The sequence below is a fragment of the Pleurodeles waltl genome, chromosome 6 (genome assembly GCF_031143425.1).
Source record: "Pleurodeles waltl isolate 20211129_DDA chromosome 6, aPleWal1.hap1.20221129, whole genome shotgun sequence".
In the NCBI taxonomy this organism is placed as follows: Eukaryota; Metazoa; Chordata; class Amphibia; order Caudata; family Salamandridae; genus Pleurodeles; species Pleurodeles waltl.
The window spans coordinates 1,575,740,815-1,575,763,152 of record NC_090445.1 but is presented as its reverse complement, the minus strand read 5'-3'; the positions used below and the strand labels follow the sequence as shown (position 1 = coordinate 1,575,763,152).

The following is a 22,338-nucleotide window of genomic DNA, read 5'->3' as shown; positions in this document are numbered from 1 at the left end:
CAGGCAGGAGAAAAAAAAGATTCCTGAAAAAGAGCCCTCTCTCTAGGGCCCACTGGATATTGCAGCAACCACACAGCGAGGACCAACGCCAGATAATAAAGCATGCCAATTAGGTGGGTGAGGGCAATAGCATCCTAAAAGGTATACCCTTGATGAACACATACTTTTGTTTCCACTGTAGAACCTCAACTTAGTGGAACTGCTCATATAAAGTCTGGGTAAAAAGTGTGCTCGGCCACCTTATAAAACTCCTCTCCATCCTCCTTACATGCACTAATGGTGACTAAGTCATAGTGCCATGAGAAAAGAGAGTCCATCAAGAATGATGGCCATTGGCATACTTCACACAGATGAGCACTAGTATGTAGTAATGGTCTATCCATGCAGTAATGTAACGAAGGGCTCCTTCCAGGTAATGGTTCTAAAATGCAAATGAGTTCTCTATCATAGATTGTGTAAGGTGTTTTCTGCTTTAGAGATTGTACAAGCAAAATATGCCACTAGATGCAAGGCCCAGGTCTTGGAATCATGTTGCAAAAGTACTGCTCCAAATGCAAAGGAGGATGCATTGGTTTTGACTACAGTTAATTTCACATCAGGATGTCTCAAGATGGGTGCAAAAATAAATATTTTCTTTATATTCCACAAAGCCTGGTGATGTTCCTCTTTCCAGCACAAATCTGAGGCTTTCTTAGTAGGACTGAGAAAAGGATTGAATAGAGAAAAACATCTTGTATGAATTGCCACTAGAAGTTAGCAATTCTGATCAACTACACTTTATGTGAGGGTTACTTTGTCAAAGCCCCATCATTCTGAGGATGAAGAGACATGCAGGAAGTTCAATAATGTCAAAATGTATCTGTTCTACAAGGCCGTTTTGAATAGCCATTGACAAGGGTTTTGTTTCAGCACTAACAGTAGCTCAATAGGACAGTGGTGTTCCATCAGTGCCTTGAATCACCTTGGGAGGCTCCTTCTAGTTGACCGGGTTCGGCATTTCCTCTCAAAGTTGCGGTCCACGAAGCATCCAAAGATTCAGATTCAACAAACGCAATGATAGCTATTTAACATCCAGGGCTAGTGAAACGAACTTGCACCAAAAAAAATACCTTGTCTACAACAGAAAGTTGTGCAACCACTCTGCTCATCCCTGGTTCATTAGCCGGAGATGAGCTAATCCAATACCTGACAACTGCAGGCCTGGTTGAACAAATTGTCCCTTTATTCACAATAAAGGCAGAAGATCTGTGGATGGACAAAGGTCATTCACTACCAAGATCAATGCATACTTTTTAATCTTTTAGCCCTTGGTAAAATTAAGTTATAGCTCCTTGTAAGTCCATCCTGTTTTATGAAATCATTTGATTAAGACAAGTACTATAGCTTATGAGCGTGATTACCCTGAAGGTTAATAAACTGCCATGTGCTGCTTGAGCAATGTGCTTTAGGCCGAGTGATGAATATTTTCCTATTCAAAAATCAAGGACTTTGATTTAAAATTAAAGCTGTTACTAAGTGAGGTATACTTTGTCAAGTACAAAAGAAGTCTCGGCAGGATCACCAACAACTTGCTGTGGGTGCTCTACTGCACTAAAAACAACAAAAATTGGTGTAGATCCACTCCAAACTTTTCTGGTGGTGCGACATTAAGAATCTTTCCAGAGATCTGTCTAGAAATGTCCATGGGTACTGGATTTTTCTGTAGGAGGTCTACATTCAAGAGCCACTGTTTCTCAAGTTCGGGATAAAACACAAATTGGGGAAAGCTGGTTGATATAATTTAACAACATGCTCACTTTTGCTTAGTGTTATTGATTTTTTCTAATGACCTTAGCCGTAGCTTAGATTGGACTTTCAGATGAGTTCCTGGTCCATCGTGTTACTGGTAGACAGACCAGCTGAAAGCCCTCTCCATCCCCGATCATTGTGAAAACATGCAATGAGGAAACTACTCACATGCCCCAGAGAACCACGGAAGGATGGGGAAAAGAGAGCAAGAGAAAAAATTTACTAGAATTCACTTTCAAACCTGACTCTCTGTGTGTCTATATGTCATACTAAACTAATTTGCATATATTTTTCAAGTTAATTGTTGCCTTTGCATTCCAAGGTTCTCTGTGCAAATTGGAATGTTCTCCTTTATAAAGGTTGGGTTTTGCTGCATTCCCAAACCTGCCGTGGGGGACCTGTGGGACAACACTGTGAACCAGCGGATCCTTACAATCCTCTCATTTTTCTTGTGGGCCCCTTCTCCTGATGCAATAACATTATACTCTTCTAATGAGACATATAAATAAAGATCTGTTCCAGTTCACTGTGTCCTGTATCATCCGGCACCTTCTCCAGTACACTAGATAAGACCTAACTGATACGAGTTTGGGATTTGCGGCATTGGCTTTACTGAAGCTGAAAACCACAGGGGTGTATGACATATGCTCTAGTAAAATACAGCAGTAAGTTGTCTTGCCTTTATGAATTGAGAAAGCCTCAAATCCAGGTTTCTAAGGTAATGTCTACATAGATGAGACTGGTAAGACCTTTTTTTCCTAACTTGGCCTGAGATACCCTTGTGGCCACCCAACGTCCTGTCATATATTTAACTTTCATAAGGCTTCTGCTCTCCTGCACCGCCAAGGAAGTAGAATGCCCATGAACCTTACATAGAGAAGGGTGTGCTAGAGTGACGTGGTGTTGTGTATGACTACTTTCAGTATTTGAAAAAACACCACAATGGAGTTTCTGTGCACTGCACGATCTTCGCTTAGGCACAAAATTCACCTGTGGAGAAAAGAGTATTAGGGTGACTTGCAACTTATGAAAAAAGATGATTAATATGTTCCATTGGAGCAGGCATTCATCACTGCAAAGAAAGACCTACAGAAATTCATGGACCTGGGCTATGTTTTGTGATAGGCTGTTTGCCATCTGTTAGAGCACTTTTGTTATTACTTTCAAAAGGGGGTTCGAGATTTGTTTTAAAAAACATTCTCAATTAATGTGTTGCTGCTATTAAAAACAGACATACTTATCCTGCCTAGAAAACTATTTGGCTCATTCATCTGCAGCTTGCACAGAATCATCTAATGCAGATGACAGGCCTCCCTTCTTGTTGGTTCAGGCTGAATGACTCTTGGAAATTGAGTCAGATGTTCTCTGAGTACAAGATAGAGGCCTCTCCAGAGTAGATCCTTCCTATTTTTGGGAAATCTACCAACTGGTAATTTTAGTGCATGTTTCAGATTCTCTCCTGTCTCCTGTCTTGCTTTGCTTTCTTAGGAAGTTATTTTAAAGTTCTTGTTACAGGGGCTTGCGGCATCATGGTTTCCTTTCACCCACATGTAGCAGAAACTCCCTGTTGATTGCACATAAAGTACTTTGATCCTCATATTCCAGGAAGGCAAATTCAATTCCTCATCCTGAGTCAGATTCGTCAACACTTTGTGCAAACTCACCAACTGTGACGCAAACCTGAACAAGTTCTGATTTGTTTACTTTCTAGTACAAAGCTTTTTTGTGCTTGAAAGATGCCTAAACGTAACACAAAGGAGTATTTTGTGCCAAGGGGATGTCCCATGAGTGGTACGGTATCCCCTCGCTTAGATGCTCAAACCCATGGCTTTTGATGCAAATCCCTACTGCTAGCATTTATAGACAGGGGTTTGCGTAAAAGATGTCTTCTTGAAGCAGTCATTAACTTGGACAAATGTTTTAGTTCTTCAAGCTCTACCCTGTGTGCTGCACTGTAAACCATTCACACATGGAATTAGAAGGTTTAAATTATGACTTAGTATAGTTTCTTGTACTGGAAATATACTTTTCCAATACAAAACATCTGCTAGGCATCAGACATGAGCAAGAGAGCGGGGAGTGCCATATCTACATGGGAATGCCACGGTCCTCCTTACTCATCCTAGTTCAACAAAGTGCAGCAGCTTTGTTTGCTGTACTTTATTCTGCTACATTTTAATAAATATTCCCCTTTGTGTTTGCAGATAAGATGCAATGGGACTTATATAGTCACCTTGCGTTGACTTATACCTTCACTGTTGCATGACAAATTAGTATATTTACTTTATTGATAGTGTTACTACTTGTGTAGGGAACATTTCTTATGATTTAGTTTTAAAATTATTTTTAAGTCCTAGAGCACTGCTGCAGTGTCACACATCCTCTTTAAATCAACCGTTCTTAAGGAGAGAAAGTTCCCAGACCAAATCGAATCATGTTAGAATATCATGTTTCAAGAAATATTAGAAAGTGACCCAATAGGAAATTCTTATAAAATAATAGACAGAACATATTTTTTACTTCATATGGCTGAAACCCCTATTTAATATTGGTGTTAAGGCAACTCAACTGAAGATAAAATGAGAATTCAGAAATTTAAAAAAAGAGCAGCAAATGTGTTCCCTATTCTGACACCTTATAGTATGTCCTACTGAACAAGTCCCTGAAGGCATGCCCTACTAGGAAGCCATATATCTTTCTGCATTAGTCAAGTATCAAGGCATTTCAGTGAACATTGTTAAGAAAATACAGTTACAGAAAAAAACAGTTAGTTGCATAACTGTGAAAGAGACATATTACATCTGATGGCTAATGAACTTAGTAAGAACAACTAAAAAAACAGACGTTCAAAAAATCCACATTTGATAAGCTAGAGAAGCATGATATTGTCATAACAATTATTTTAAAGAATATTTCTGACCCGACTTTATCAGGAGGACCCAAAGCAGCAAATGCTGTCATGATGCATGCTACCCAAAGAGGACACTGAATATTAAGTAGTCTGCAACTTATTATTTTATCAAAACTGTACTTGAAGCTTCAGAGAAGCAACATAGTGCATCTGGTTTCTGTGCCAACAATTATTAATTCAAGAAATAACTTAATGAATATGCATTGAGAAGGTTTGAATGCAGTCACCATGTGACGGTCAAATACAGAAGAGAGAGCATGTCATGTATATATTGCTGGGCCAGTATTACTATTTCACAATTGAGCATACCTGAGTATGGGTTTCAGAATTAGCAAGATTCAGTAGAGGCGGACTTGGAACGTTTATGTAGCGCTGTCACACATGGACTAGTTCTCTGGGTGTAGATGACCTGGTCACTACAATGATATTTTGTCAAACCATGATGACAGTATTATTTTCTGGGAGACCGCACTATATTAATTCAGGCAGAAATGAGATTCTGCTTACCCTTTGCCATTACGTTGAAAGAAACTTAAGGTACCTTTTTGGTTGAGTGTTAAAGGGGCCATCCAGTGTAGAGAAAAAAAAACATTTCTCTTCTACCAATTCTGCATCTTTACAAAATCACCAAAAGACATTCTAAAATGTTTGCGTGATGTTCCCAGCTGGGACTTTAAGATGCATTGTGATATCATTCACCAGAGGGTCTATTAGCTATAACAGCATTTTAAACAGAAAAAACTAATTGATTAGAAAAACGGGACACTACTCTATGTAATGAAGTGAAGACAATGACTACTGAATATGAAAATAACTCATTTAATTTAGAGAACCATTGAACAATCATGTTTATATGAAAACAACTATAACACGAAAAACAGCAGAGGGGATCAATTATTTGTGAAAGAAAATTGGCTTATACAAAGAAACTGTACTCAGAAAAGGTCCTTTCTAAATTAGAATTCAATTTGTGAGAAAGAATGCAATAAAATATTTAAGGACAAATAATGTCAACATGACCCCATTTTGCAATAATTTAGGATCCTGCAAAACTGCTCATAAGATTAGTGGGTGATCACAAGGGATTTTAATCCAAATATTTAAGTGGTGAACCTATATTTGCTATATAGTTCTTTCTTTTGGCATTACACACTGCCACATCACCCACAACTGCTGGGGAAAGAATCTGCTGTGATTGCTCAGCCTTACTTTTGATTTTTTTTCTCTTTTCTTTTTTACCAAAATTATTGTGATGTTTCATTTATATGCTCACAACAATTTGCGCTGTTTGGTTTCTGGTGCCTCTCACTGGATAGTCAGCTTGGAGCACTTATTACAGTCCATTCAAATACCAAACTGGGGCCCATATTTATACTTTTTAATGCAAAAGCGGCGCAAAGTTACAAAATACAATTGTATTTTGTACGTTTGGGCTGCTTTTGCGTAAAAAAATGACGCAAATGCGGCGCTAAAAAAGTATAAAAATGGGCCTGGATGTCCATTATATGTGCAGAACCTATTTGATATAAAAAAGCTTCATGCAAGTGAATCTTGGCCTCATCGCACATTTTCCTTGTTGGGGTTCTGCCTTCTCTGACAATTGGTTTGTCTTTGCACAGTGTCTAAAATTCTATCTTTCTCCTTGAAAGTTATTCTTCTGTGCCACTCTCTTTTTAAGAAGGTAAGAGTGAACCTATTCCTGAAACCATCCATTGCAAATGATGATTTAACCAGACAGCCTTAGGGTGGTCACCCCTAACTTTTTGCCTGCCTCCCTCCACTTTTCAGATACTGTTTTTGCTGGTTTTAAGACTCTGCACACTTTACCACTGCTAACCAGTGCTAAAGTGCATATGCTCTCTCCATTTAAACATGATAACCTTGGATCATACCCAATTGGACTATTTAATTTACTTATAAGTCCCTAGTAGAGTACACTATGGGGGTCATTCCGACCCCGGCGGGCGGCGGGCGCCGCCCGCCGGGCGGAAACCGCCCAAACACCGCCCACGGTCAAATGACTGCGGGGAACCATTCTAACTTTCCCGCTGGGCCGGCGGGCGATCTTCAAAAGATCGCCCGCCGGCCCAGCGGGAAAGCCCCAGCAAAGATGAAGCTCCGAATGGAGCCGGTGAATTTGCTGGGGTGCGACGGGTGCAGTTGCACCCGTCGCGATTTTCAGTGTCTGCCAAGCAGACACTGAAAATCTGAATGGGGCCCTGTTAGGGGGCCCCTGCACTGCCCATGCCAGTGGCATGGGCAGTGCAGGGGCCCCCAGGGGCCCCACGACACCCGTTCCCGCCAGCCTCTTCCTGGCGGTGTAAACCGCCAGGAACAGGCTGGCGGGAAGGGGGTCGGAATCCCCGCCATGGAGGATTCCCCCAGCCGGGGGAAATCCGGCGGGAAACCGCCAGACCCGGCTGGGCGACCGCGGCTTCACAGCCGCGATCGGAATACCTGATGTAGCACCGCCAGCCTGTTGGCGGTGCTACCTCCGGCCTCCACCCTGGCGGTCTATGACAGCCAGGGTCGTAATGAGGCCCTATATGTGCCCAGGGTCTGTAGATTAAATGCTACTAGTGGGCCTGCAGCACTGATAGTGCCACCCACTTAAGTAGTCCCTTAATCTTGTCTCAGGCCTGCCATTGCAAGGCCTGTGTGTGCAGTTTCACTGCCAATTCGACTTGGCATTTAAAAGTACTTGCCAAGCCTAAAACTCCACATTTTTCGACATATAAGACACCCCTAAGGTATGCCCCAGGTAACCCATAGGGCAGGGTGCTGTGTAGGCAAAAGGCAGGACATGTACCTGTGTAGTTTACATTTCCTAGTAGTGTAAAACTCCTAAATTCATTTTTACACTGCTGTGAGGCCTGCTCCCTTCATAGGCTGCCCTCATACATTGTTTGAGTAGTAGCTGCTGATCTGAAAGGAGCAGGATGGTCATATTTAGTACAGCCAGAATGGTGATACAAAATCCTGCTGACTCATGAAGATGGATTTAATATTACTATTTTAGAAATGCCACTTTTAGAAAGTGAGCATTTCCCTGCACTTAAATCTTTCTGTGCCTTACAATCCACATCTGGCTGGGTTTAGTTGACAGCTCCCTTGTGCATTCACTCAGAGACACCCCAAACATAGGATACTCAGCCTCATTTGCATATATCTGCATTTTGAATGGGTCTTCCTGGGATGGGAGGGTGGAGGGCCTGACACTTGCATGTCAAAGGACAGTAGCCTGCCCTCACACAAAGGACTGCCACACCCCCTACTGGGACCCTGGCAGACAGGATTGAACTGAAAGGGAACCTTGTGCCCTTCTAATCCACTCTTTGAAGTCTCCCCCACTTCAAAGGCACATTTGGGTATTTAAACAAGGCCTCTGCCCCTACCAACTCAGACACTTCCTGGAGAAGACATTGGAACCAGAACCTGCATCCTGCCAAGAAGAACTGCCTGGCTGCCCAAACGACTCACCTGTCTGCCTTCTGTGAAGGACTGCTGCCTTGCTGTTGCCCTGCTGCCTTGCTGCTCTCTGGCTGTGGTGAAGAAGTGCTCTCCAAGGGCCTGGATAGAGCTTGCCTCCTGTTCCCTGAAGTCTCAGGACCAAAACGACTTCATCTCTACAAGAAGGACTCCTTCTGTGGCGAAATTCGACGAACAGCCTGCCAGAAACAATGTACAGCCTGCACCACGGTGAAAATGTCACCACGTGCCGAACCGGAACGACGCAGCTCGACTTCGCATCAAGAAATTCGACTCACGGCCCACCAAAACGACACACGGCTGAACTGGAACAACGCAGCCCGACTTCCAGAGAGGAATCGACGCAGCGCCTGCCGTGCGGTACAAAATTTGACGTAATACCCACCGAATTGACGCAGCTCCTGTGACTTCATCCTACCAGTGCAGGAAATCCATGCATCGTCCCCGGGGTGTCCGAAAACCCCGCAACCCAAAGAGGATCCACGACCGAGCGCCAGAAATCGACACACAGCCATCCCTGCGTGAAAACTAAATGACGCATCGCCGTGTGTGGCCTGAGAAATCGACGCACACCACTTTGTTTCCACGCATCTCCTCCTCTGCGGTTCTTTGTGGTGATTTTTCACGCGAACCAGGTACTTTGTGCTTGAAAGAGACTTTGATTGCTTTTTTTAAAGACTTAAGACACTTTATATCACTTTTACAGTGATATCTCAACATTTACTTATTGCATTTTAATCGTTTTGACCTGCATTTTATCAGATAAATATTATATATTTTTCTAAACACTGTGTGGTGTATTTTTGTGGTGCTATATGGTGTTATTGTATGATTTATTGCACAAATACTTTACAAATTGCCTTCTAAGTTAAGCCTGACTGTTCAGTGCCAAGCTACCAGAGGGTGGGCACAGGATAATTTGGATTGTGTGTGACTTACCCTGACTAGAGTGAGGGTCCTTGCTTGGACAGGGGGTAACCTGACAGCCAACCAAAGACCCCATTTCTAACACCACCTCTATACGATTCAAATAATCAAAAAAGGATTATTTGTGAAACTACAAGGGAGAACATTTTTAAAGTGATATTTAGTTCAGTAAACTTTGCACAGAACACAGACATTGGTCTATGTTCAGGAACAATTCAGTGAAACATGGGGAGAATTTTATTCCACTGCTCAAATATGACCATGCCCTGTGAAGGAACTGAATAGGTCAAGCATTCCATCCAGTTGCAAATGCATAAACGGTGCCTCTGTCTAGTGTGTCTAGGTGGGTGAAAATGTTGAACTGGAAAATGTCCTAATCGCTCGGCTGTGACTGACATTAATTCAATACCTTGTTGTTGGTTAAAGTCTCTCTATTGACATGACACTTCAATAGAATTTGAAGCATTATTTTGAATATCTTCTAAAAGGGCAAACAAGAGGTGATTTTCTTTTCTATTAACAAATATGTTCACAATGTCATCTACCACTTTTCATGCGTACAAAAGTAAGATACAGGTTTCACCCTCTTCACCTCTTGTCAAGAAGGGTGCATCCTGAGAAATCATGGAGAATATAATTAATGGTGGCAGAGGTACTAAAGAACACGAGAAGAAGGGCTAATACAGGAGTGCAGGAGAATAAATATGAGATTAAATGAAAGGGGGAATGAGGAACGGATATAAGATTAAATGCAGGGAAAGAGAGCTGGGTGGAATAATTTATGCATTTAAAGTTTTATTATTTTCTAAATGGGTATTCATAATCAACAAATCATGCGTCTAAATACATTTCTGCTCTGATTACAGCCCACTCCTTGATAACTATGGAAGTAACCTCAGACCCACAGTCCAGTGTATATGTAACATGCTACAAGGTTCTCAGCGATGTACAAATGAGAGAAAAGAACAAAATCTCTGTCCTTCTAACAGCTCAATCGACCCGCGGTACCTATAAATGTTTGGAAATGTGTTTATTTAGACGTTGTTCCGTTCAGGAGCAGCACATTCCAGCTGCAAAACCTTCAAGGTGCTCAAGCATGAACTCACTCAGACCTTCTAGATTGGCTGTTCTAAAGCCTAACTACTAGACAATGCATTTTCTGGTGAGGTATCCAGCTTTGGCTTGACCTGTGTCAGTTTAAATGACCTAGATAAGTCTGGTGTAGGCAAAGCCCAAAGGACGCATGAAATTCACAATACCAGAGCATGGGAAGAAACTATCCTGTTTGCTGAACTTCAGATGGAGCCACAGCAGCAACAACAAAAGCATTTTTTACAGCAAGCGTTGCCCGGAAAGGGCGCCTCTGACATGGTTTCTTGGCACGAACCAGAGGGCTGCTGTGTAACTGGCTTATCTTTCGAGGGGGCCTTTGTGTCAATGTCCACCTCAGATTTGCTGGGTGGTTGGGCAGCGTCCTTCTCTGACTTCACAGCTAGGAAAGCAGCTAGGTCCAGGTCGAGCATGGTGACTCCACCCCGCGGGGTAGGAGTGTTTTGGCGGCACTGTGGGCAGGGGATCCAGCGTTGCTCATTGGTGACTGCATCCAGTCTTTTAATACAGGACTGGCAGAAGCTGTGGCCACAGTAAAGCCTGCGTGGCAGCCTATTGGACATGTTGTAAGAGGAATAGCAAATGATGCAGTCAATCTTCCTGCTGCCCCTATCCGACGTCTTGTCTTCAGTGCCCGTGACTGTAAGTGCCACAGGCTCTGGGTCCAGAATATCACCAATGTCCAGATCCACAGGACTCTGCAGCATGCTAATGAGAAAAAAAAACACATCATGAGGACTCAAAATCTTAGAGGTTGGGACAAATCAATTGAAGACACAGTTTGCAACAAGACATTAAGCGTTCCAGAAAGAAATACAAATAAATTGTGTTTGTATATAGTTAGAAATAGTCAGAAATAGTCACAATGCTTAAAAACACTGTGGAGCAGGCTTCTCCAACAAGTAGCTCATGAGCTACTAGTAGATCTCCAGATACCTGTAAGTAGCTCTCCTGTGTGCAGCACCACCTAACTACTAAATGTGAGGCTTTTGCTTGGCTGAATATATGGAAGCCAAAATTACAAAGTGTGCAAGTGAGATGAAAGTGTGTGTACTTTCATAATGTATAAGTTGATATTTGGAGACAAATTGTTGGGGTCCCAAAATATATTTAAAGCTTATATTTGAGTTATAAATCATGGACTATTGGGACATTTATTTCTAACACTTTTACCTTGATGCTCTGGTATTGCAGATATGGCTGTTATGTATTACCCATGTAAAGGCAATACAAATTTACAACGCCATTTTTACACTACTGCTGGCAATCATCCTGATGCATGGAGGTGAGCACTGCTGGAAATCTTGCATAGGGTGGCAACTAAGGTAATCCTGTCTGATATAGTGAATGTAAGAAAATTAATAATAGTAGCTCAAGATGGTTTTCATTGAACATAAGCAGTTCCTGCTTACAAAAAGGTTGGAGGCCTCTTCTGTAGAGAAAAGGGAACGAAAGCACAATGTCTAGGCTCCCACATAGATAGCAAACCCTGACAGATTTCTTGAGTATAATTTCCTATGTTTCAGCACGGGGCAATTTCCTCAGAATAACAGCTCATCCACATTTCATTCAAACATACTTTTTAAAGTATATCCCGGCTTTAAAACCTTAATAAACCACATTGGGTTTGTAGGTTATCAAAATAATTTAATCCTAACCTATTTTTTCTAATTCTCATTTAACATCATATAAGTATATATACCTGTCCAGTACTGCAACAACTAAAATGGAGTAAGCCAGTGATGGTTGGTTAATAAAACCAACCCTGCAACAGGTTTTTAGTTCTTCTGGCATGTTCAGAGCATGGCAGATGGTCCCATAACTTGTTAAACGAAAGAGATAACAATGCACCAAAGACTGTAAGTACTTGTTAGTAGTCACAGTCTGAGTGAAAGTAAGACACAAATGACCAGATTGTTGTACCATGAGAAGCGTTGCAAAAGGCTGTTGCAAATTGCATGTAGATATTTCTATAGACACTGATTTATTTTGTGAACCGACCTATGTTGGGTCACAAAATAATGAACCACAAGAGGTAACAAAACAACCTGCCAAAACTAATATTCATTAGGCAGGTTGCAACTTGCACCTCCCTTTGATTGGCTACAGTACAAAGGGCAGAGGCCTGCATGGACACTTTAAAAAAAGCAGGCCAAGTTCCTTAAAGGAGCCGGGGCATAATTTAAAAAAACCAAAAGATTTCCATTCAGGAAATCTTCAGTGAAAGCTCCAGTGGTCCGGTGGACCACTGCCTACCCCCTTTGAAGCTGCCATCCTGAAACACAAAGGAGAAGGGGTCTGTTGCAAATCAGTTAGCATACCAACTTGGGAATTGTAACTGTTCAATGGTTCAATTATTTTCTTAAACTACCGACCCGTAGGTTACAAAATTGCAATTTGGAAGCTACACCACTAACATGTCCCTTCTAAATTTCAATTTGGTTTCTTAAGCCACTTTGTGATTCAAAAATCATTTCTGAATTGAAAAAAAGGTAAGTATATGGGTAGAAGGGTTTTGCAGTCGCAAACACTATTTTACCAAACCGGAGGATTTGCAACAGCAAACACCCTTTGTACATGTGTCCCAGATTTCCTGGTATCACTCCTTACGGTTAAAATGCGAGTGCAAGATGTTAATGGTGAATACTTTCTGAAAAACATAGGGCCTCATATAGATGTTGGCAGAGGGGTTATTCCATCACAACTGTGATGGATAGCCCGTCTGACAAAATCAAAATCCCATTGGATATAATGGGATTTAGATTTCGGCAGATGGGATTTCCGTCATTATTGTGATGGAGTAACCCCTCTGCCAATATCAAAATCATGCCCATAGTCTCTAGAGTTCTCCATTACGTTACTTTTTTTCAATGTATAGCATTTTTTCCACTGGCTCGATCTGGCAGCAGATCTAATCTACATGATTCTTGTGGGTTTCACCTATGTCTCCCCACACACGCCACTCCTTCCCCAGTCCGCCATAAAGCAGAGGACTTGAGAACTTCATGAACTGACCTAGGCCAGTTGAAAGCTCTCCACTGCTCCTTCTAGAGAGAGAAAGAGGAAAAGAGAGGGTGAGAGAGAGAAAGAGAGAAAGAGAGTTTCCACAGGGGTGTGTAAAGTGGTACATTTTGTAACCAATCTCCATGGAGTTGTATCCAAAACTTTGCAACGTCCTAAAAGATCAAAATATTTAGCACTTGTGCATGAAAATTACATCTCATGCTGGAAGACTTCACCCATTCAAACGCAAAAGATGAAGCAAGAAACTCTGCAACCTTTGAGAAGGCCAAAAGTAGGGATATTCTCAAAACTTTTCTGGGTGCAAAAACAACACGAGCAGCTAATTATCTCGGCAGAGCTAAATCTTTCCACTGTGTTTCCGACATTTACAATGCAAGAGCTCTCTGACCAGAAAAAGCCAGATGGCTGCCCACAATAAAACAACTAAATACAAGGTAGCAGACATGGCATTTACGCTCTCAATTATGGGGTGGGGGGAATTCGGGGTAGTTTGGTTTTTAGGGGTGGGGATAGACTATTAATGTTCTTTTGTCAATAACCAATTTCACAGTCTTTACAGTTCATGTCAAGATTTCTGTGACACATGTAAATCCTCTTTTGGACAAGGCAAACCTTTCTCATTAAAGACTGTGGGCTTGATTACGACCTTGGCAGATGGGATACTCAGTCACAAATGTGATGCATATCATGCCCGCCGTTTGACAAGTTCCATAGGATATAATGGAACTTGTAATATGTCAGGCAGAATATCGGTAATGTTTGTTACGGAGTATCCCATCTACCAAGGTCGTAATCAGGCCCTATGATGTTGAAGGCGAGGACTTAGAGTAATGATTATTAATGCTAACTAATTGGGGAATTCATCTTAGAAGAAATGCAGTGCAAAACTCATATCTACTAAAGTTCATAAAACTTACTTCCTGAGGAAAAGTTGTGTACTACTCATTCTAGTGAGAATGACAACGTTCTGTACTGTGGCTATTGTCTCTTCTTTGTAGAGTGTCTGTAGCTGTTCTATGTCAGAATGTCGCATACAATATAGTCTTACATAAATCCTAAACATTATTTACAAGATTGTTTCCACTGCCTATTCAATTTCTGTATTTGACCTTTATGCTTGATATTTTTGTTGACTTTGTTTAGGACACGCTACTGGAGTCAAAGGAGATTCTGAGAACAGTATTATGGTATTGTACCACGTGAAGCCACCTCTCTATGTGTCACGCGAAAGCACTGTGAATGCACAATGTTAGCCTCTTTAGCCAAAAACACTCTAAACAGACCATGAAACCTAGAAGCTGGAGTTCTGATTCCAGCTTTGGCACATGACCAAATAACAATACGATTCTGGAAAAAAAACACGTTATCTTTCTGTTCCTCCAAAGGTAGAAATGGAAAAAGCCCTTCTTATTAAAAGCTATTTCGTTTAATGTATCTCGTCAAAACCCCACACCAGATGCGGTCTTTGTACAGCGCTTCATCTTCAATCTCCTACTACAATAAAAATGTTTGCTGAGGCATGCTCTGCAGGCAGTTAAGCTAGATTTGTGCTATATTAACACACACCTCCCAACATAAAACACATACCACAGTTAAGCAAATCGCCGATACACTTTTAACATCAATCGGTTCTGTACTGATCCTAAACCCTTAAGAAAGTCATATATACCGATTCATAGCGACTTCAGAAGAACAACTTGTCCTACTGAGGTTCGCTCCTTTTTCCCACAGTTATGCAGAGACCCAGGCAGCACATGCATTAACTTCCTGTACCGCTTTACATAAAGCAGCTAGTTATGGACTCACATACGCCACTGACCGAGGAGCTTCCAAGCACTGTCCTCCTCAAGTTTCTGCTCAAAGAAGTAAAGTGCATTTCCCTCGTGACTCAGCCGTGGCCGCAGGAGGTGAGCGATATTATGCTGCGGTTCCATGACACCACCGTTCTTCTGTGACTCTTTTCTTTTCACACAATAAGAGAGGTGTAATGTTTGGGGCCCTGAGCACTGTTTAACCAGCACGCAACGCACACATTCCAAGACAGGCATTATCTGGGATTTCTGCACGCAGGCATCAGCGCTGAACCGCCCCACCCTGTAATTCGAGTATATTGCCCGGCAACCATGTGCCCAGTTGCAGTTGGAAGCCTTGCCCTAAACTGTAAACGATAGAAACAACTTCCACGCTTTATTAATTCAATCAGCAGCCATGTGAATAATGAGGGGGCAATGGAGCACATTGTAAATCCCAGCAGTGATGATGCACAATCTCAGTAGGCCCTAAAGGAACAAGACTATTGCAAACATCTGTCCAGTTTATGTGAATGTCTAGGGGCCCTATAAACCAAATTTGGCAGAGGCGAACGGAGGCATAACTTGTGTCACACAAGGTTCAATGAAATCCAAAATGGTGTCATGGCATTACCCACGTATTACTTTTTTTGTGCCCCTTGAATAAAAGCTATAGAAAGAAGGACAACATTGAAAGTTAACTCTTAGGAGAGAGGGGCTCAGCACAAACCATGGGCCACTGTATTGTGTAAAAAAGGCCACTTTATTGAGGCAGGTGCACATGACAAACTTCACCTGGCTAACTGCCTTACAACAGGAGGACAACAGCACGCTAGACATCTCCCAATCTGGCTTCCGCAAGAACCACAGCACCAAGACCGCTCTCATCGCTGCAACCGACGACATCAGGATCATGCTCGACAAAGGTGAAACCGCCGCCCTCATCCTCCTTGACCTCTCGGCAGCCTTCAATACCGTCTGTCACCACACCCTCCGTGCATGCCTTCATGACGCCGGGCGGGATCCGCCACGAGGTCCTGGACTGGATCACATCCTTCCTCTCCGGTAGAACTCAGAGAGTCGGCCTCCCTCTGTTCCTGTCGAAAGCCACCAAGACCATCTGCGGAGTCCACCAAGGATCCTCTCTCAGCCCAACCCTTTTTAACGCCTACATGGCGCCGCTCGCCAACATCGTCCGATCTCATGGCCTCAACATCGTCTCCTACGCGGACGACACCCAACTGATCCTCTCACTCACCAAGGACCCCGCCACCGCAAAGATCAATCTCCACAACGGACTGCATGCCATTGCCAACTGGATGGAGAATAGTCGCCTCAAATTGAACTTGGATAAGACTGAGATCCTCATCCTCGGCTCCAACCGCTCAGCATGGGACGACTCCTGGTGGCCAGCCACCCTAGGAACCGTACCCACTCCCACCGCCCACGCACGCAACTTTGGATTCATATTAGACTCATCGCTCACCATGACCCAGCAAGTCAATGCCATCTCATCCTCATGTTTCAACACCCTCTGCATGTTTTGCAAGACCTTCAGATGGATCCCCATCAAAACCAGAAGAACGGTCACCCACGCCCTCATCAGCAGCAGACTGGACTATGGCAACCCACTCTACACAGGAACAACGGCCAAGCTCTAGAGGAAACTTCAACGTATTCAGAACGCCTCCGCACACCTCATCCTCAACATCCCACGCCACAAACACATCTCAGCCCACCTCACAGACCTACACTGGCTCCCCATCAACAAGAGGATCACCTTCAAACTCCTCATCCACGCTCACAAGGCTCTGCATGACGCAGGCCCTGCCTACCTCAACGAGCGTCTCAGCTTCCACGTACCCACCCGCCAGCTCCGCTCCGCCAACCTCGCCCTTGCCACCGTCCCCCGCATCCATTGTACCACAACTGGCGGCAGATCCTTCTCCCACCTCGCCGCCAAAACCTGGAACTCCCTCCCCATCAACCTACGTCTGACCCAGGACCTCCTGACCTTCAGGAAACGACTCAAGGCCTGGCTATTCGAGCAGTAGCAATCCCCCACAAGTGCCTTGAGACCCTAACGCCTAACGGGTGAGTAGCGCGCTTAACAAGTGATTGATTGATTGATTACAAAACTAGAACTTCGCTATACATCAGAACAACTAACCAATGCTTCCCCCCTCCTACGAAACCGGTCCCAGGATGCTTGTTTCTGGTCCAGGGAGGACCGGGCCTGGCAGTTCAGGCTGGACTGTTCTCAATGAGAACAGGGTCAAGACTGATTTGCTTATGGCTGGGTCCCAACTGGAATGGCATGACAAGCAAAAAAAACTGATGGAATAAACCCAGGTGTGTGACTGGAGGTGAATGTTTGATTTGTTCTGCATTCCATTCTTCATCTGTTCTTTTTGCATTTGTCACCCTAAGTGGGAAGGGTATGCCGAGACGTCGGTCCCATACTTGCTTTGCCACCAGATTTAAGCTAGCCTGGCTGATGGGGAGTGATACCCCAAAACCGGTGCCAGGATACTTGTTTTCAGTTCAAGGAGGACCTGGCCTGGAAGTTCGGGCTGGACTGTTCCCGTTGGGAGCAAGATCAAGGCTGATTTGCAAAAGTCTGGGTCCAAACTAGAATGGCATGAAGAGCAAAACAACGGATGGATTAAACTCAGATCTGTGACTGGGGGTGAATGCTTGATTTGTTTTGCATTCCGTTCATCATCTGTTTTTTTATTTTTTTATTTGTGGCCCTTAGATGTGGGTCCTGTGCTCGCAATGCCACTGGATTCAAGCTAGCCTGGCTGATGAAGGGTGATACCGTGAAACCGGTTCCAGGATGCTTGTTTCCAGTTCAGGGAGGAGTTGGCCTGGCAGTTCAGACTGGACTGTTCCCATTGGGAGCAGGGTCAAGACTGATTTGAAAATGGCTGGGTTCAAACTGGAATGGCATGGGGAGCAAAGAAACATGATGGATTAAACCCAGATCTGTAACTGGGATGAATGTTTGATTTGTTCTACATTCCGTTCATCATCTGTTCTTTTTGCATTTGAAAATATCCACAAATCCCAGCCCATGTCCTCTTGTCTTGCTAGCGGGGTCCTGTTGAAGAATCGCTGAAAAAAACACCTCATCCATAAATCCTCCTTAACCCCTGCTAACAGCCTGATGTGATGATGAGACAGTGACAAACAAAAGAGAGCTAGCCCCAGTCTCCTAAAGAAAGTTCTGCCTGCCCCGAACACCATGCATGCAAAATTCAGGTGACTGAACAACACTTGCAACTCCCTCCCCTTCACCTTCTCCCTCGCCAGCATGCCATTGAAAAGAACTGGCATAGCCTCTTTTTACTCCTGCAGCAATCTTGCATCCATCCATTAAGAATCAATTTCAATCCCCCAAAAATTGGCAACAATTTTTTCCCATGGCAAAGGAACCCCAAGGTCTCCCCTGAGCTCCTGGAATCTTACTAGCAACCGCTGGCAGTCAGCTGAGCCAGGTGTTCCCACAAAAAAGAAATCAACCAGACAGTGTATCATCAACTGATGTCCTGTGTGCCATGTAAGCAACCATTGAAGAAATGAGCTGAAGCATTCAAACAACGCACATGAAATGGAACAACCCATCGGCAGTTCTTTGTCCATGTATCACTGGCCTTCAAAGAATATGCCCAAGATCAGAAAATCGTCCTGATGCACCGTCAGCAACCAAAAAGCTGATTTCACATCACTCTTTGTCATCATTGCCCCTGGGCCTTCCGTCACAACCAGTGATATGGCCTCATCCACTGAGGATAATGACACAGAGGTCAAACGCTCTGTAAAAAAAAACATTCACTGATTCCTGTTCTGGCCAGGACAAATGCGGGATCAGCGAAAACTGACTATGCTCTTTTTTAGGCACCGCCCCAATTGGTGACACTATCAAGGTGTCCATTGGCAAATCATCAAAGGGGCCAGTCATCCTCCCTTCTGAAACCTCCTTATCCAGATTAGTTTGCAGCACTAGTTTGTGTACCTTTGCAGATCTTAGATTGTCTGCTCAGCTTCGTACCCGTAGACCCTCATGCCTCAGTCAAAAACCCCGTCTGAACCCATCCTGCAGAACCCTCACCTGTTCCGGACGATCATAGAAACCCAGCCAGTACTCTAACCTGTCCAGTTTAGCCAGAGTATGAGCCTTCTGCACCAGATCCATGTGTTCCCCTCTGTTACTGTAAGCCTGCTGCCTGCTGCTGCTGATGAGACCCACTGCCTGCCAAATTGTGGTTGTTACTGCCCAAAGTTTTGACCTTGGTACCCACTGCCCTTGCTGAAACAATGGATAAGGGTCTGTCTACCTGAACACTTGGAGCATTCAACGCAAAACTTACAGTACTCCCAGGTAGGTACACATCCCTTTGTTGAAATCTCATCATGAGCTCCCAGTCCTGGTGTGGCTTTTTATGCAAATCACACCCATCCTCGGTTGTGGCACCCTTGAAAGGGATGATACACGATCAGAAAGCCACTTGACATAAAAATAATTTCCCCTAACTTCGCAGACCCCATGATGTGCTGCCAAAGATCTGAATCCAGCTCCCCCACTTCACCTCAGGGTCCCATGCCAACCATGCCCAAAGTTCCCCATCATAATGACCCCATTCGTATCCTCTCCCCGTGATTTGTGCCTTTATGTATTTAAACATGGCCAGGCTGTGCTCCAGATATTTTTTGCAGTAAACGCTGGCATATACAAAATGCTGCCATCCAATTTTCAATCCTGAGGGGCACCTTTGGTCATTTTGCAAGCTTGTATTCCTCTTCCTTTGACCACTCCTTGGAGTGCACCTCCCTGTGTAGGAATTTTAGCATCACCACATATTTGCCTTTCCAAATTTTCTCTTTAGAGGCTAACATCAAATGGACCTCTAATGGTTTTGAGACCCCATGTAGGGTAATCATTTAATCTTGAGCTCTTTGCTCTTCAACCCCTCCTTTCGCTCTCCTGTCTCCACAAACCCTCCTCCCCTGCCTACCCTTTTTTGACTACTGTAACCTGTCTCTTTTGCTGAGCCTAGCAAACCCTTTGCTTACCCTCTGTGCCCACGCACACATCGATCACATACTTTCCTTTCCACAGCAGCTCTCTTATCCTCTTTTGTCTCCCCCGCACCCACACCTGTAGACACCGTTACCGGACCTCTCCCAGCAATGTGACCCTTAACAGGCTCCAAGGACGGTGCCCATACTGCTGCTTGCCACCTCGCCAGGTCCCTCTGCACCTCCCCAGACCTACTTTGTCATTCCTTGAGTGCCTGCAATGCACCTGGCATGACATTAGTTGTATTCCCCACTCTTAAACCTTGTGCTAACCCTAGTACCCCATTATCCCAGATTTCACCTTCCTCCAGACTTTCTTCATCATAATCCACCATCGTGACCCCTAGTGGGTCCTCAATACCGGCCTAACCAGGGCCTGCACCCCCATCCCAGTTGTATACCGATCTGTATTCTGGAGCTGTTAACCAACGTGCAGTGCCTGGGGGAGGAAATTAACACCCCCCCCCATGCCACTCGGCTGATGTCACCTGTATATTTGGTGCACCGTGATGACTAGAGGCCATCCGTGGACTACTAGCCAGTGGGATCGATGAGGCAGTCACAGATCTTTTTTTGTCAGTCATGAAGGGATCCCCAAGGACGTCCGGTGAACCACACTAGGCCCAGCCATCTCTCACACTCAGTGCCCTCGAGCTGCCCCCAATTCTACCAAGTCTGGGAACCTACACTGCTCCTTTGCCTGTGAAGAAATAGACCACACTAATGTACTGGTTCCCTGCCCCTATTCTGAACCCTCCCCAGCCCCAATCCTGCCTCCCACCTCCTCAAGCATGCCTTCTGTCAAATCCCACCCCTCCCCACCACCCCCCACACTCTGTCATACTCTTGATTCACCAGACACCCATACCCCATGGTCCCCTTCCCCATGGACCACTACCTTCCCTGTCCTCCTCATTCCCACTCCATTCTAACATGGCCATTATGAGAGTGGTTTCGGGGACCATGCCTTGCTTTGGTCAGTATACCCACCCATATGCACCTCTGCATCCATAACCTGACTGACACCCCCTCTTCTTTCTTCTTCACCCCAACCCCCCCTCCTCTGCCCAATGATCCTGGATTCCTTGGGCGGGCCCTCTGCAGCCACTTCCACTTCCCCAGGTGTGAAGCTTGATCTGCAAATAAGACCCCACCGTCTTCTTCTTCTACAGCCTCCACTCCCAGAGGCCCAGCGAAACCTCTGGGGCCTCAGAATATTCTTCCCACCTGTGAGGCCCAAATGATACTAGCAACCATGTCTGAAAATGTTAATGATATACATCGGTGGGTTAAGACACTTGCGCTGGCATATGTATAATATGCCAGCAGGTCCCTGAAGGACCCTTCTTTAAATACCCAAGAGTGAGAAGGGATGTAATCAGTCACTTTACGACATGGAAACCTAGACTCAAGAGTTGTGACTGCAGGTTTGGCATATGCCCAATTTTCATGTGAATAAAATTTAAGTTTCGTAATATGAGTGAGAAAATTTTGGACTTTCCAAATATTCATGCAGGGAATTCCTAATTTCATTAAAGACACAAAGGTGAGTATTATGCTACCGTTCTTGCCATTTAATTTAACAGCAGACAGTTTAAAAAAACAGTAAATTGTGAAAACTGAAACCATTAATACAAATACAAACCCCAGAAAGCCTAGGTGTTGGACTACAGAGTTACAGTCACAGGTGTTTCATTAGTCCTGCCTATAAATATGGCTCCAATCATCTTATCTCTCTGCATTCTTGTTGCATGATACAGTTCATCAGTGGAGCAATGGAAATATTATGAAGAAAATATACACCAACCATTCCTCATATTCTTTTGAGTGTTCAGGAAGTTTGTGGAATTTGTTATTGAGGAACTAGAAAGAAATGAAATTGGTTTTAGTCTGATAATGGGGAGGGCTAGACATTCATAAAGAAAATTATAAAGCAGTGGAATAATACTTGCCTCCATGTCTTTAATAAAATTAGGACTTTCTGACATGAATATTTGTAAAATCCACACTTTATCACAAGACCAGAAGTTCATAATATGGTATTTAAAAGTGAATTAACCACAGGGAAAGATGCGTAAGAAACACGTTTGCAATCAAATGATTTAAATGTTGAATCTGAAGACCAGTCGGCTGCTTTTCATATGTCTTGAAGTCTGGCTCTGGATCAAAAAGTTTAGATGCCATGGCACTTCAGGAGGAATTAGCTCAGAATATTGA

At 43.8% G+C, this 22,338-nt stretch overlaps 1 protein-coding gene across 2 annotated transcripts in view; it reads right to left on the bottom strand.

Annotated features, from left to right (window-relative positions):
- Positions 1 to 9,893: 9,893 nt before the first annotated feature.
- RNF224 (ring finger protein 224) overlaps positions 9,894 to 22,338 on the bottom strand; it is a 171,418-nt gene continuing 158,973 nt past the window's right edge. For both annotated transcript variants that reach the window (XM_069241339.1, XM_069241338.1), the window contains exon 3: positions 9,894 to 10,933. In XM_069241339.1, the coding sequence (XP_069097440.1) occupies positions 10,411 to 10,933 (523 nt within the window). In that variant the 3' untranslated portion in view covers positions 9,894 to 10,410. The remainder of the gene's footprint in view (positions 10,934 to 22,338) is intronic.